The sequence below is a fragment of the Protobothrops mucrosquamatus genome, unplaced genomic scaffold, assembly GCF_001527695.2.
Source record: "Protobothrops mucrosquamatus isolate PMUCROS unplaced genomic scaffold, P.Mucros_1.0 scaffold732, whole genome shotgun sequence".
Classification (NCBI taxonomy): Eukaryota; Metazoa; Chordata; class Lepidosauria; order Squamata; family Viperidae; genus Protobothrops; species Protobothrops mucrosquamatus.
Genome location: NW_015387006.1, coordinates 671,871 through 686,996, shown reverse-complemented (window position 1 = coordinate 686,996; position 15,126 = coordinate 671,871). Strand labels below are relative to the sequence as shown.

General features: G+C 37.9%; 1 protein-coding gene across 1 annotated transcript in view; it reads right to left on the bottom strand.

The window, feature by feature from the left end:
• Positions 1-9,543, bottom strand: part of GYPC (glycophorin C (Gerbich blood group)) — a 41,785-nt gene extending 32,242 nt beyond the window's left edge. The window contains exon 1 of the mRNA XM_015818373.1: positions 9,337-9,543. Within this exon, the coding sequence (XP_015673859.1) occupies positions 9,337-9,373 (37 nt within the window). The 5' untranslated portion in view covers positions 9,374-9,543. The remainder of the gene's footprint in view (positions 1-9,336) is intronic.
• Positions 9,544-15,126: the final 5,583 nt, after the last annotated feature.

The following is a 15,126-nucleotide window of genomic DNA, read 5'->3' as shown; positions in this document are numbered from 1 at the left end:
TTTATGAATAACTCAAGACAGCAAGCATAGCCAATATTCCTATTTTCCATACAACTTTACCCCTTTGCTCCTGGCCTTCAGAAAATTGTTTTCTTTTTAGCCAAGCTTTTGACAGCTTTAGCATCTACTGAAGATGGAAGATGGTCATCTGATTTTATGTTTTGAATTTTATGGTCATTTAATTTCTTTTGTTGATAATTGTGTCTGAGGAGATTGCTTTTTGTGATTCTTCTATGCAGTATGGTTCCCAGTGAATTTTCATGGATCAAGCAGCACTTTTACTTATGATTATGATCTATGTATTATGCCTGCTCATTTATTCTTTCATAAAAATATTATTTGCTTGCTTTTCTATGACATATTAAAATCTTGAATAAAGCTTGGTACAATTCCATACTTTTCATTGTTCCATTTTAGAATTCAAAAATCACTTTCAATTATGTTACAAAACTAAAATACACTGTTTATACTTCTCATGGTCTCTTCTTGGAGGTACTTCTTTCTCCCCAACTTCAGCTGAAGGAAGAAGGGGCAATTTCAAAGTTGCTGAAAATTGAGGGATTTGGTCTCCTGAAACCAGCCTGCAGCATATCATTTCAAAGACCAAAAGTAAACCTATAAAAAGTTGCATATTCCTATTTCAAAATCTTACAGAATCCCAGACTCTCAAGAATGAAAGTATATGTCTGGAAAATCTTTGAAAATGTAAGTGAATTGCAGAGCAAAACCCTTTGGCATTATTTGGAAGTTAAGAGAACATCATCTGTAGGAGAACCTTCAAGCCAACTTTGTTAAAGGTGAGCCTTTGAGACTGGGGAGCCAGAAGAGTGGCTGCAGACTTTAAAACAGTTTCAAGAGCTGAACCAGTCTTGGTTCCTCAGATTTTGTAGAAGAATAAAATATTAAAAAAATGTCCCTTAAGTCTGGAGACAGCATGGACATAACCATTTAAATTTTTGCGGAACTATGGGAAGTTACTTTCTCCAGATTTTTTAAAAATATTCCAATGTAAAGCAAAGCCCTGGAATTTCCTAGCAACCTTCCATTAAAGTACTAACAGTTCAAATCCTTCTTAGCCATTTCAAGGACCTTTTATTCCTAGCCAATGTTGTCATTTCTCATAACTATAGTTCAACAATTCATGTGCACCAAAATTGATGTATATTAGTATAATTAAAGCTTTGTGCCTTCTGAAGCATATGTTATAAGTACTTTCATAAACTGGAGATAGCATAATTTAAGAAGGATTTTATATATATATTCTGGCATAAACTGTATAACTAGAAATAGGCAATTGATTATTCTGAGCAAAAAATTAAGAGTGGCCTCTTAATATTCTATTCTAGTTTCCTCAGTGACCTGACAGTCATATACGCAAGTTGGAAGAACTATCTATATTTGAAGCCAGGAGAAAATAAGTCAGTTACAAAGAAAATAAGGGTCTTGGATTTTCAATGTGTACTATTCCATACAAGAGCAATGAACTGAATGTCATTTATGATATCAATATGTACTGTACGTCTTCAACCAGGATGGGCAACGTACAGCCCATTGGATGAATGTAACTTTGGAAAGACTGAATTGCCAAATTTCAGTTTTCTTCCATTGTGGAGTGAGAAACACATGAATGCTGGAGTTGAAATTTAAACAAACTAACCCAATGCAAATTAAACAATAAAAATCAAAATCCCCAGTTCCCCCAAATAGGGGAAAAAGAAAAGAGAAATTCCCTGCCTTGTTTTTTTATTATTTCTTTATACTACTCAATAAGACATGCTACCAACTACTTTGCATCATTAACTCAGCCCTCTTTCCAAGAGAAGTGTGTACTCTAGCAAAAACAAATATTACTCGCTCATGTTGTGATATCCCAATAGAACTTTAGTGCGTAATATAATTTCATCTATTTCTGTTTCAAGAAAATATCTAGAGTATAGGCATCTATTAAAAGTGTATGTACTTTCAATTCCATGCATAGAAATATTAAATAAACATTAGCAATAACAAAAAGGTTTCCCATATTAAGTTACTATGACACACTAAGTGTATTCCCCCCTTTAAATACTTAACATTCTATCTTTTTATCCAAAGGGGGCCCTCAAGGTGGTCAGTTTAAAATAATATAAATAAAAAATTAATTAAAACGTAACTAAAAACAAAGTTAAATAATACATAAAAAATAAAGGATACTTAAAACATTTTTAGGGCTCAAGGGATGGAGGACAAGGAAGGAGTCTCTCCCTAAGTAAGCTTAACATGAAAAAGAAATGGAAAATGATGTTTATGGAAGAAACCCACTTTTCAGCAGTAATGGCATATTTTTTTTTAAGAAAAGTTTTATAGACAGCAATTTTCAGCAGAATTTGTCATTTTAATTTGGAGAGATCCCTGTGGCGAAACATATGCTGCAGAACAAATTATATGAGAGGCTGCCCTTCTTTAGAGATTTTGCAAAGTCAATTGGCTTATCTGGATGTCCATGTACCTTCATTCAGCAAACAGTCATTGTTTCAGAAACGGATTTAATGACAGTAATTACGGCAATGTCTTGGGATAGCTTATTAATATGGAGTTCTCATATTGTTTCCTGCTGGTTTTATATGCCAGGTGGTTTGCACTAGAGATGATCTGGGTTGGGGGTGAAAATAAATCATTCTCTAACGCTGCTTTTGTTGCTCTTACCACCCTCACAGAGTCCTAATCTACAAGAAAGCTTTTGTTATTCCTTCACCAGACAATACTGTACATTTGCCTGGATTTTAAAAAATATACTAATGGTCATCTAAATTAGATGACGTGTTTCTGTTCTTCTTCAAATCATAGCCAATTGATGTCCAACCATTCATATCTGTCCTATGTTAATCAGGAATAATTGCATTCCAATTATGCAAGTGAAAATGTGTTATGTACTCTCTCTTCTTTGGCCCTATAATATCTTCAGAAAAGAGACACTTTGACTTAGGGAAATAGGTTTCTATGGAAATCTCTCTCAATGAAGCTATAAGTGCTGTGCACCAACCACCAATTCTCTTTCCCATTGTATGTTATGAAAGTCAAAAGCTTAAAAGGCAGCTTGGTACATATCAGACTTGAAATAGCCTCACTAGCTTGTTAAAACTGCCACTGGCAAATCTTGAATGCATTTGCGTTGATCTTTATTTATCTGTATTATCTTTATTTGATTTGCAGAGATGAGAACTAAGACATTTCACTCAAGTTAACTATACAAGTTAACTATTCACTTGGGACTCATTTAGTGACCATACATAGTCACAGGCCATGATGAAAAAGTAACTTTGTGACCAATCCTCCCATGTACAACCATCTCAGGTCTGTAAACCAAAGAAAAACTGAAGTAAGATCGTAAGTCATGATTTCACTTACCATAGCAACCGCCTCGCTTAATAATCCAATTGCCAGACCCAATTGTGGTTGCTAAACAAGGACTACCTCAATACAGAAAGCTTTTTTAGAAAGCCTTTAGAAGAGAGATTCTTCTATCTGTTAATATGTTGTATTTATTCAAAAAATGAATAGTTGTGGATCCTAGATCACACGTACAGTATTATCCAACATTTTATCTGGGTTGTATGACAAAATGACTTGAAATTATTTGCTGTTTTAAGGTAACCTTTTATACATATGAATGCTACACATTCAATAACTGGCCTAATCGAAAGTCTAGCTGAGAACACTCTATCCTTTAATTTAAACACATATAGTTAAATGAAAAATTCATGATATTTATATATATATGGCACTGCCTAATCACAATGAAACATCTGAGTTTAATAACACTGCAAATGTTTTGTTTGTTATAACACACCCACATTCATATTCCATTGTTATCAACAATGGTTTGTATTTCTCTGCTCTTCTGAGAATGAGAATATAGCACTGCAGAGGCAAGATAACAAGTTGCAGGATTAGGTCCCCACAGCTTTCTTTCTTTTTTCTTTCTTTCTTTCTTTCTTTCTTTCTTTCTTTCTTTCTTTCTTTCTTTCTTTCTTTCTTTCTTTCTCTCTCTCTCTCTCTCTCTTTCTTTCCTTTCTCTCTCTGTCCTTTCTTTCTTTCTCTTCTTTTTTTTCTCCTTCCCTATAAAAACATCCTATGAAACAGCTTGTTATTTCCATTGGAGAAATGGCTCCATTTTTCGGTAGTGCCTGGAGAAAATTTGGAGAAATGGTGGCAGGGAAGAAGGCAGAGATTGTTTCCACAAGTTCAAGCTAATTGTTCATTTTTCAAGGAGGAGAAACAATCAGGGAGGGAGAAGATATTTCTTCCTTTCCTTCCTTTTATGAAAGGAAGCAAAAGGAATCTAGAATTCTCCTGTTTATCATGAGACAGGATGTGATTACTATTTTTCTCCCTTTGTTTTTAAATAATGGGAAGTGAGGGGGAGACAGCAGGATATCATTAAAAAAACTTCTCATAATAATTGCCTCCAACATAGTATCATCACTAAGGGGTGTTCATAACATCCCTCATTTTTACCAGATAAAGGGCAGCAAGAAGTATGGTTTCCTATGCGTGCAACTCTCTGCGGGCTTTTGGATAGGCCTATAGTCCCATCCAGCAAGGCAATTCTTAATGATTTCTCATATATTTCTCAAATATGTCTATGTTGTCTTTGGCTTCAAAATGTTTGTTTTTTAAAAAAAGCAATTCACAACAAAACACGTTGCTGATTTAAACTTTTGTTTGCATCCTGTTGCGAGGTGCGAGCTATCACACTGCTAGGACCAAACTGTGAGGCAAGAGGTCCTTCCAAAGAACAGAATTTTATCAGCAGTAATTTTGTATATTTGTGCTTTAAAAAAGAACTAACCAATAGCTAAACACATATTAAAACCCACTGGAACAAAATGTCCTAAAGGACTTTCTTTTGGGGACAGCCAACATATGAAAAACTTCATAAAAATGTAGCTTGATTGCCTCCAGGTCATCATTTTTATTTGGTCTTTGTTTTTTCCCTTAATGCAAGACAAGACATAAAATCTCTCATAGACATTAAAAAATGGACACAAGCAGAGAAATGTTTTTCCAATATGCTTTTCACAATAGCAAAACATTAATTCTGTGTTTGTTTTCTAGATGCAGTCCTTCAGTTATGGTGAAATTTCTGGCAGTAAACCAAATGAATGTACATGACCTTCTTTGATTATAAGGACTACAAGTAATCCTTGACTTATGACAATTGAGCTCAGAGTTTATGTTGCTAAGTGAGATATTTGTTAAGTGAGTTTTGTCCCTTTTATGACTTTTCTTGCTACATTTGTCAAATGAATCACTGTAGTTGTTAAATTGGTAACACGGCTGTTAAGCGAATCTGGCTTCCCCATTGACTTTGTCAGAAGGTAGCAAAAGACAATCACATGACCCTAGGACACTGCAACCGTCATAAACACGAACTTGTTGTCAAGCATCTGAATGCAAATCACGTGACCACAGGGGTGCTGCAATGGTCACAAGTGTGAAAAATGGTCATAAGTCACTTTTTTCAGTGCTGTTGTAACTTCAAACAGTCGCTAAATGAACTGTTGTAAGTCAAAGACTACTATCTGTATGCTGTGGTGAATGTTATCTTCTTAGTGCAAACGGACCGAATTTTAGATAATGTTGGATTAGATGACCTCCGGTGCTTTTGTGTGCTTGCAGTTTTATGATGTACCTAATTATATTGACGCTGGAGTAATTATTCCAAAGACAAAGGGAAATCATGGCATCAGTACATGGCATGGCCTAGCAAAAGCTTTTTATTTTATATACTGGAATACACAGACAGATTTGCCTAATAATCTATGGGAGGGACCCTTTATATATTTTCTCCTATCAGAGGCACATTTTTGCAAGGAAGCCAAGAGCCTGACCCTCCTAATATTCTGTATTTAGTATGACAGCAAAAGAATGTTAGTGCCACAGCAGGTGGAGAAGGCAGTGTAGAAGGATTAAAGAGATGCATCTTGACACTTTAGATACTGAAGCTTATATCAGAGCTGGGGGGAAGAGAAACCAGTATTTTGAAAGGGCCCATATCTCCTAGTGAAATGAGGTTTTGGGGGGTCAAAGCGGGAACATAACTCCAAGGTTCCTCCCCACTTCCTCTCAAGAATTGTCCAAGCCATCAGAAAGCCTGAAGAAGAACCTTTTTGACCTTTTGAGCCCCCAATTACGGTTATAATGTGGATAACATGACCAGACTTAATTTTATAACTTTTTGGTGGCAGTTTATTTATTTATTTATTTATTTATTTATTTAATTGCATTTATATCCCGCCCTTCTCCTTTCGGACTCAGGGCGGCTAACAATCAATTAAAATACAAAAAATACAAAACCCCTGTTAAAATTAATTAAAACGAAATATTTAACTGTGATCTAATTAAAAGTAATTAAAACCCCTTTAAAATCCCTTAGGCCAGTCCCGCNAGGGATCACCCTGATCTCTGGGGGCAGTTCGTTCCAGAGGGTGGGTGCTCCCACAGAGAAGGCCCTCCCCCTTGGGGTCGCCAGCCGGCACTGTCTGGCTGACAGCACCCTGAGGAGACCCACTCTGTGGGAGCGTACAGGTCGGTGGGAGGTAATCTGTGGCAGGAGGCGGTCTCGAAGGTAACCAGGTCCGATGCCAGTTGTTAAGCGAGCACAGCACTTGTAAAGTGAATGTGGCTGCCGATAAGTGAACCCATTATTTGCTATAGAGTGTTTTTTTGCCCCATAGCACATTTGCTATATTGCAAGTAAACACCGGTTTCTAGCAAAAATGTCATAAATTATGGTCATGTGACCATAGGGCACTGCAAATGGCCGAGTGTCCAAAATTTGATGGCAGGCAGAGGGGGTAGGTGGGGGAGGAAGCAGATATTGGTTCTTCAAAACGGGGTCTTAAATAACTTTTTCAGGATCCAGCATAACTTCAATAACCACTACATAACTGGCCTTAAGTCAAGAACTACCTGCAATTCCAATTCTCTTCTGGAGCAATTTGTTCTTTAGGAATTGGGAAAGGCAAATGGCAGTTCCCTTGCTGTAGCTGCATAACACTCCTCCATAAGCCTCTACTGCTAGGCCTATTCTGTGCTCAAAGTTCAGGAAGTCCGCATAAATCAGGAAAACTTGGTGGAGGGGAAGCAAGGCAGCTTGGCTTGGATCTCTTCAAACCTGGAGCTGACACAGCTGCTTCAAGAGTAGAGAAAAGCTATGCCTGAGGGGTGATATCAGCTGATATACCCTGTCAAGCAGAGCTGCAAGGACTGAAATTCAGGTATTAAGGGGGATGCTGCTGCCTTCTTACATTAAAACAGAGATGTAAAACTGCCTGCCCATGGGCCAGGTGCCTCATAGCAAAACCACACCCATCCCATTTGCTGGCAATGGCAAAAAAGTCACGATACATCACGACTCGTCACGTGACATTGCGAGTTTAACACCCCTGCATTAAAAGGAAGCCTGTGTATTTCCTTTTTTCTCAATCAATCCAAACTCTTAGGGAATTATTTTGCACATACTACAATCTTTTGATAGCTACATTGACAATTATTGAAAATGTGCAATCCAATTTATTTTGAATTCCAATCAGCTATAATGAAACACTGCAAAATAAGAGGAAATCCAATAGAGGTCACTAGATCATTGGTCTCTCCTAAGCACTGGTGATTATGTAGTTCTGCTACCATGGAAGTCCCACGTAACAAAGTAAACTTCTTTCCCCCCAAACAAGTAAAATCTCTATTTTCAGCAGAAGTGAACCAATTGCTTTCTCTTATGGGCTACATTCATTTGGAAATATGGGGCTTAAGTGAGCAGTGGATGGATTCAACACCAAAGTGAGATCATTGATACATCTTGTCTCTGACACCTCTTAAATCCTCCATTTCCCCTGTTTCTTTTTTTCCCTACCTGTATCCTTTCCTCCCCCCCCCTTTTTTTTTTTTACATCCAGCAGTTCTAGAAATGGGACCGGTTGGTGCCATTGCTTATATGCAAATGGATTTAGGAATTAGTCCAAGGGTGCTTGTGTACCCATAGGATCGCAGAGTAGCAATTATTTGCGCTTTACTTTAATAAGTCGAAATAAAAGCCGTTGAGTCAGGGCTACCAAAAAAACAAAACCATAACTGCAAAAGTGGTGCGCTTGCAAATATTTATCAGAGAGGAGGAAGGGCAGCAAAATATCTTACATCCTTTCCCTTGAAACTCCACCTAACAATCTGAAAACAAGTTTACCCATTTCCACTGAAGCAGGATAGGGCCTCTATGCCATCCCATCATTTGGCAATCTGATAATTTTGGATGAAGTCTAAACTTAATAAACGACATTTAGTTTATGTCAATATGTCTGCTCTCATAGACCTTCACCGTCTGTGGCCTGAACACGTGACAGGAACGAGAGACACTGACGCTCTGCACTGCGATGGATTTACTCTTCCCCTGTATTTTGTTTTTCTGTTGCTTTTAAAGTGGAAGGCAGGGCCTAATTTTGGTGTAAGGTAGTTCTGTATAAGCCACATTGCCTGATATTATGGGTAAAAATACTAACGGTATTGAACGTTATGAAAGTAGTTCCCGACAAGTCCCCATCCTTCTCTAGCTTGCAATATGATCTCGGCCTAACTTCTCAGTTCTCAGGGTCGGGTTGAGTATCAAGTGTTGGACTGGTATTTCACCCCCCACATGAATCTCCCAGGGCTAACTCGGTTCCTGCTTTAACTTTTCACCAAAGTACATAACATTCTGGAAACAGGAAACACGCCCACCCACTTTCCCCTTCAATCTGCTGTCATTCAGCGGCTGTACACCAGTTCTGAGGAAGGTTTGGAAAACAAAAATGCATTGTGGCTAAATATAGACCGACAGTTTGGGGCTTGGCTCTCGTGTTACCGAGAGACAGTTCCCTGTCTGTATTTGAGCCAGGTGGTAACACCTCAAAGAGGGCACAGAGAAAGAAGCAGAATGCAGTTAAACAATTGCATATCTCTTATCTTTGGTGAAAAAGGAAATCAACCCCTTAATCGCTCTTTTCAGCTCCCTTTTCAATTACACTTTCAGCTACACCGTTGGAAAAAAAAATTAAAAGTTGATCTTTGTAAACGAGCGTTGTAGCTGGACTCCTGCCTCGTCCCAGGCACACGTGCACAAATTTCGTTTTTTCTGCTTGCTTTTCGCACCCACCAAATGCAGGCAAGAGAGGAATAAAGTTTACAGAACTTTCTTTAGAAAGTTTTTGGAGAGAGAAAGAGAGAGCAAGACGGCGATTCCCCCCCCCCTTCTTTTTTAAACACACAAAGCGTAAGAGTTGTACGTTTGTCATTTTGCACAAGGAGGGGGGTTTGAGTACTCACGCGGAGCAGATGTTGTTGTACTGTTATGGAAATTCATCCTGTAAGCATTCAGAAATGTTCCCCCTTTGCTTTTTGCACTGACTGTGCTTTCCTATCCACGTCCAAAGATGAATGAAGCAAAGCTGCAGTAAAGACTGGGGAAGCAAACAGGAGAAAGCCCTGCTTGTTCAGATGCTTCCAGCATGGTTCTTGACCATTTACCACTGGAAAAGGAAACAGCACATTCAGCTCGCGTGAAAAGGGGAGGGGCCTTGCTTTTTAGATAAGCACCAACTTCTTTTTTTTTGCATACAGTCTTCCTCTTCTGCCAATATCTACTGTGGGACATTTCCACCGTTAGAAAGGGATACGGAGAAGTTTCGTTGTTCTTTTGCCTCTGCTTCAACAAGTTTTGCAGGGTTTGTAGTCTTTCTAAAACTTTAAAAAAAATATGAGAGAAGGAGTAGAAAAACGAAGCACAAAATGAGAAGTCTCTTATTTTAATTTCTAGCTTGTAATATCTTGAGATGGCCTTGAAGTCATCTAAAATGTTATGTAGTCTCCGTAATAAATCAATAATAATAATAATACACAGAATACTTCCCTCTACAAGATTGTAAAGAAGTATTCTATGTATGCTATATATACTATGGGTTGAAATGTGAGGATTAAAATCTTGAGAACTTCAAAACATGAGCTCTAGCTTCATCTTAAGCATGAAAGCCAGCCTGGTGACATTGGGACCAGTCTATTTCTCAGACCAACCCACCTTACACACTTGTTGTTCTGGAAAAAAATCGGAGGAAGAAGGAGTATTAGGTATATTTGCTGCCTTGAGTTACTTGTAATAAGGTGGGTTAAAAATCTAATAAATTGTGTAGATAATTATCATGAACAATGACCATAAAGAAGATCAAGTCCCTCTGAAGATAGTTCTGTAAGGTTTAAAAATGTTTGTTATCAATTTTTGTGTTCATGTTTTTAGGAACTTATTTTGAATACATTACTTTGCCCTGATACTGGAAACACTATCAGGGATCCTTTTGTTTACTTCTGTTTGTTCTTGGTTCTCTATCAGTAATTCGGGTAGTTGATAATGTTGGGTCATGTCCTTCTCTTTCTCTAGCATTTAGGAAGACATAATTTCCTGTCAGGAATATTATTCTAATTCATTTATCCATTCCATTTTTAATGCATCCTTTCTTTTCACAATCCATGATTTCAAAAAAGTATACACAAATCTTCTCTCATCCATTTTATTTATATACGGTAAATGCCTTGTGAGATTAGATAGGTCAGAGGCTGCAGTACAACCACCTCCTAACATGATAAAAGAATGTGGGCGATCCCCACATTTCTCTGGAGTTAGGATTGGGCAAGAAATAAATACATCGTTTACTTTTAATAATTACACTTTAATCTCAGGAAGTCTCAGCCTTTACAGATCAAGTGAGGAGCAAAGCCCAGAGAAAATTTTTATAGTCACTTTACCTATGCAAACCTAAATAGGTTTAAAAACTAACTGCAAACACCCTACAAGTTGCTTTGCAAGCCCCCTTCCTCCTGGTGTGCCAACCCATAGTTTATAAACCTCTGTGTTAGGCTGCTAGATAGTTACTGAGATGTATTGCACAAAAGCCTAATGGGAGACTTAAGACTTCCAGTTTAAAGCTGATTTAGAGTTGCCCACAACAGCCTTTAGCCGTCACTACATACCTACTCTGCAAAGGTTGATGGGTAAGCAGAGGTTGCATCAGGCTGCAGATGGGCTGATGTTCAAACCTCCTGAATTTCAACTGTGCGGAGGTGCGCTCCCTGCATGCTGATTGGTTCTGACTTCCTGCTGGGAGGCGGGTAAGGCAAATAAATTCAAAAGCGGTAAACAATAAATTCACTGTATAAAAAGAATGCCTATGCATCCATCCCTGAACACATACATTCCATGCAGTGCAGTGCAGCAGATGTTAACTCCAGCCTTAAAGATGACACTCAAAACCACTGTACCAGTTCTCTTAATCATAATATAAAAGTTCAAGCCCCCACCTACAACTGATGCCTGATTAAAATATTTCAGGATGTCTAAATTACATGATGAGACAAGGTACTTTTTCCATTTTTTTGTTTCATTTGAAGTCTGCAAACTGATTTCATAACTGCTCAAGGAAGTGGCAAAGAAGGCAGAACCACACAGTATCAAAGAAGCTACCAAATTGTTTAAGAATGTTCTTCAGAGTGCACTCTTTATGCATGTTTTGAACAAGGATAGTTTTGATGTAGCATACTGGCCTTTTTTCTCACTTTGTTACCCAGTTTCAAAGAAGACACTATAGTAAAGAGATTCATACTCAATTCCTTTAGCTTAGGGTGTGTTGTCCAAACATTTCATTACTCAAAATATTTCCAAAAACCAGAACATCAGGCAATATGTTACCATAATAGAATTAGCCCACATAACAGAATAATGGAAGAAACCCTGAAGGTCTTCTAGGCCAACCCCCTGGTCAAGCAGGAGACCTCATAGCCATTCTGCTGATTAATTGTTCTCACTGTCAGGAAATTTCTTCTTAATTCTAGGTTGTTTCTTTCCTTGGTAAGTTTCCATTCTTCTTGTCCTGCACTCAGGCACTTTGGACACTAAGTTGATCCCTCTTCTCTGTGACAGCCCTTCAAATATTGGAAGACTGCTATCATGTCTTCTTCTTTTTGTTAGACAAGACACGCCCAGTTCCTTCATTGTATGTTTTAGCTTCCAACCCCTGCAATGATCTGTGTTGCTCTTCTCTGCACCCTTTCTAGAGTCTCAGTATATTTTTTGTATCATGATCAAAACTGGTTGCAGTATTCCAAGTGTGGCTTTACCATATCATTGTGAGAATATCAACTGAGAGTCCTACCTACAGGGGTTCATTGGCTAAGGAAGAGATGGCTCTGGTAGGCCTCGGTATTATATCTCCCCACTACACTACAGTTTTCATAAATGAGTTAAAATGATTTTATTTCATTGGGCTTTTGGCCCAAGCTAAATAGAGTTGCCATGATGTGTTTCTTCCCATGACCCCATCTTGTCCTCCACCCCGTAGGAGCTTTACTGTATTTATTGTTTTGATAGGGTTGTTGTTATTTTCTTGTTTTCCTGCCAGAATCTGGGTAAAGTGGAACAGCTTAAAAAGGCTGCAAACAAATAAATAAATGCTAATCTCACAACAATGCTTGGATGCAGTGCAGCCTGATAGCGCAAACTCTCTGAGAGTAGGCATTGTTGGAAAGTAAGCACAATTCACTGCATAAATAATGCCCAGAAAGATAACATTGAAAGAGATTCTAGAGTCATCTAGTGCCAGTTGGCATTTCCATGCAGGCTCTGCAGTGCAGAGAGCTGCTACAGCCTCCTTGGTGATAGAAGGCTGTCTGGCCTCTGCTGAAATGCTTCTAGCTAAAGGAAGAAATTGACTCCTTTCACATTGCCGATACGGTAGTTCTTATTTCTGAAATGTTTCTATAATGTTTAACCCAAATCTAGATTCCATAACGAGGGGACCTTGGTGGTCTCTGAGTTTCCTTGTTTTACTTGCAGACATTTCATTACCAAAACTAGGTAACATTATCAGTGCTAGTCCTAATGAAACATTTGCAAGAAAACAACCAAGTTCAGAGAGCATCAAGCACCCCTCATTTCAACCCAGACCTACAAATGTTCTCCTTTAATTTCCGTAACATTTGAAGAAGCCATGGGCTCATACAGTGTAACATACCAAAGAGTATTCTGCAGGATACTCCCAAGGAGAGAATGAATTGCAGTCTGCATACATCAGTGTAAAAAAAAAATGTTTGAGGTCACTAGCCTAGGACATAAATGTGTCCATGATTCTAAAATTGAGGAAAAAAATACAAAGTGGTAAGAGGCCAATAGGTCTATAGTCTCTAGTTACATATGCATAGATGGGAGGAATAGAATGGAACTGCTTGGGTAACCATTTGAACTGAAGTACTGGTCATGATGTTGAACATAACAAAATATTTAGCTAGGACCCTCAACACTACTCTCCTTCATATTACTTTCATAATATTCAGAGAAGTGTAGATTTTGACACATAACTTTATTCCAGTTTGCATATAACTGAAGAATAGACTTTGTGGTCCTTGAGATATGGCTGAATTACCTCTGCTGTGAACAGGGATCATGATGTGTTACCAAGCTCAGTTTACTGGATTCCAGGTGAAGCTCAGAAACCCAGCCTAAATATCAGGACTAATTTGTTTACTTATTATTTATTTGCTTATTTATTTAACTTGTTTGCTACCCATTTTGCTAGAAGCAACTGTGGGCGGCTTACCAACATTAAAAGCTGATAAAACATTGAACAATAAAAAGTCATAAACATATTACTTTAAAATTTAAAAAAATGGGGAGGAAGGGAGCAGGGTGCTCACGGGAGAAGGTGGGGTCTTATCTTAATCCATCAGCCACTAATACTGGGGGTGACGCATATTTGGGGCCATAGATGGCCAAGGCAACAGTGCAGATTTTTATATGGAGATACAAAGAATACCTAGGTAAGCCATGTGAGTAGATAGAGAAATCTTCTTTTCCTAGTGCAAATGAAAGAAGCAAGCAAAATTCTACTTATTTTCTTTAAGGGAAACAACAGGTAGGTGGGAGTGAAGCCTACTTCCTGCCATAAATCTGTGATGTAATTGTGTCTTTGTTGTTGGTGTTGAGATTGTGATTCCACTTCCTTTGCAAATGAATGAAGATAGGATATTTCATTCACTTGTAGAGAAGAAAAATTGCAAATGGGACAAAATGAGTAGTAACCATATGTTGCTATTCCTAACTTTGTCAAAAGATGATAAGCTATCAACTCTTTCATTAAGTACAGATACAGTTGTCCCTCTAATCATTTTAAAGTATCAAGGATCTCCTTTATTTATCCTTAAAAAGATTCAGCAAGAATCTCCCCAGTACTCAAAGATCTTCTTTAATTGTTACAAAGAAGGTTAGAAAAGGCTTATTCACAGTGTCACTTCACCTAGACTAGACCAGGAAGAGGGTTGAGAACTGGGAACAAAGCAAAGCCTAATTTTCCTGTTTTCTTTTTGCAACTGCCCTGAGGGTAGGCAAGAAATGGACAATGGGGAAACAAGAAAAGGACTGTGTCATGCCCTTTAATTATTAGATTCTTCCTTGTGTGAATTTTTCCGGTTAGAAGCTGTGGGCAGTAAATGACTAAAACGGTTATCAAACAACTTCTGCCTAAAGAGCATTGCCCTTTCCCAGGAGACTCTACAAAATGGCAAAGATTATTTATGGGGAGGGAATTTGTAAATGACCATCAGCTAAACTATTCATCAAATTTCCCAATAAATAAGCACCTATGTTGGAATAGAGAAAAGGGGATGATAATGTGAATAGATATCTTTCTCTTCGGTGAAGGTGTTTCCATAATTTGGTGGAACTGCTTATATACAGTACATTCTAGTCAGTCTGAGGAAAAGGTTTATGGAAATCATGGTCTTGTCATAGCTGAAATTATTCCAGCTATTAAGTGTTTTTTACATATTCAAATGACTAAACCGAGGTTGAACTAATTGAAAGAGAATGAACAACCATGACTTGTCTATTTTTCATTCATGATATGTAATTTTGAAACTATAGCAGGATGTCTTGTGACACCTTGAAACATCTCAACTGACTGCTATCATCTACCTGTCACAGACCTTATAGCATGACTGATTTTTAAGGATACATCTAGAGAACTGCACTGTTTTGAGATCTATAGGAAGAAGGATGATTGCTAACATAAAATGGAA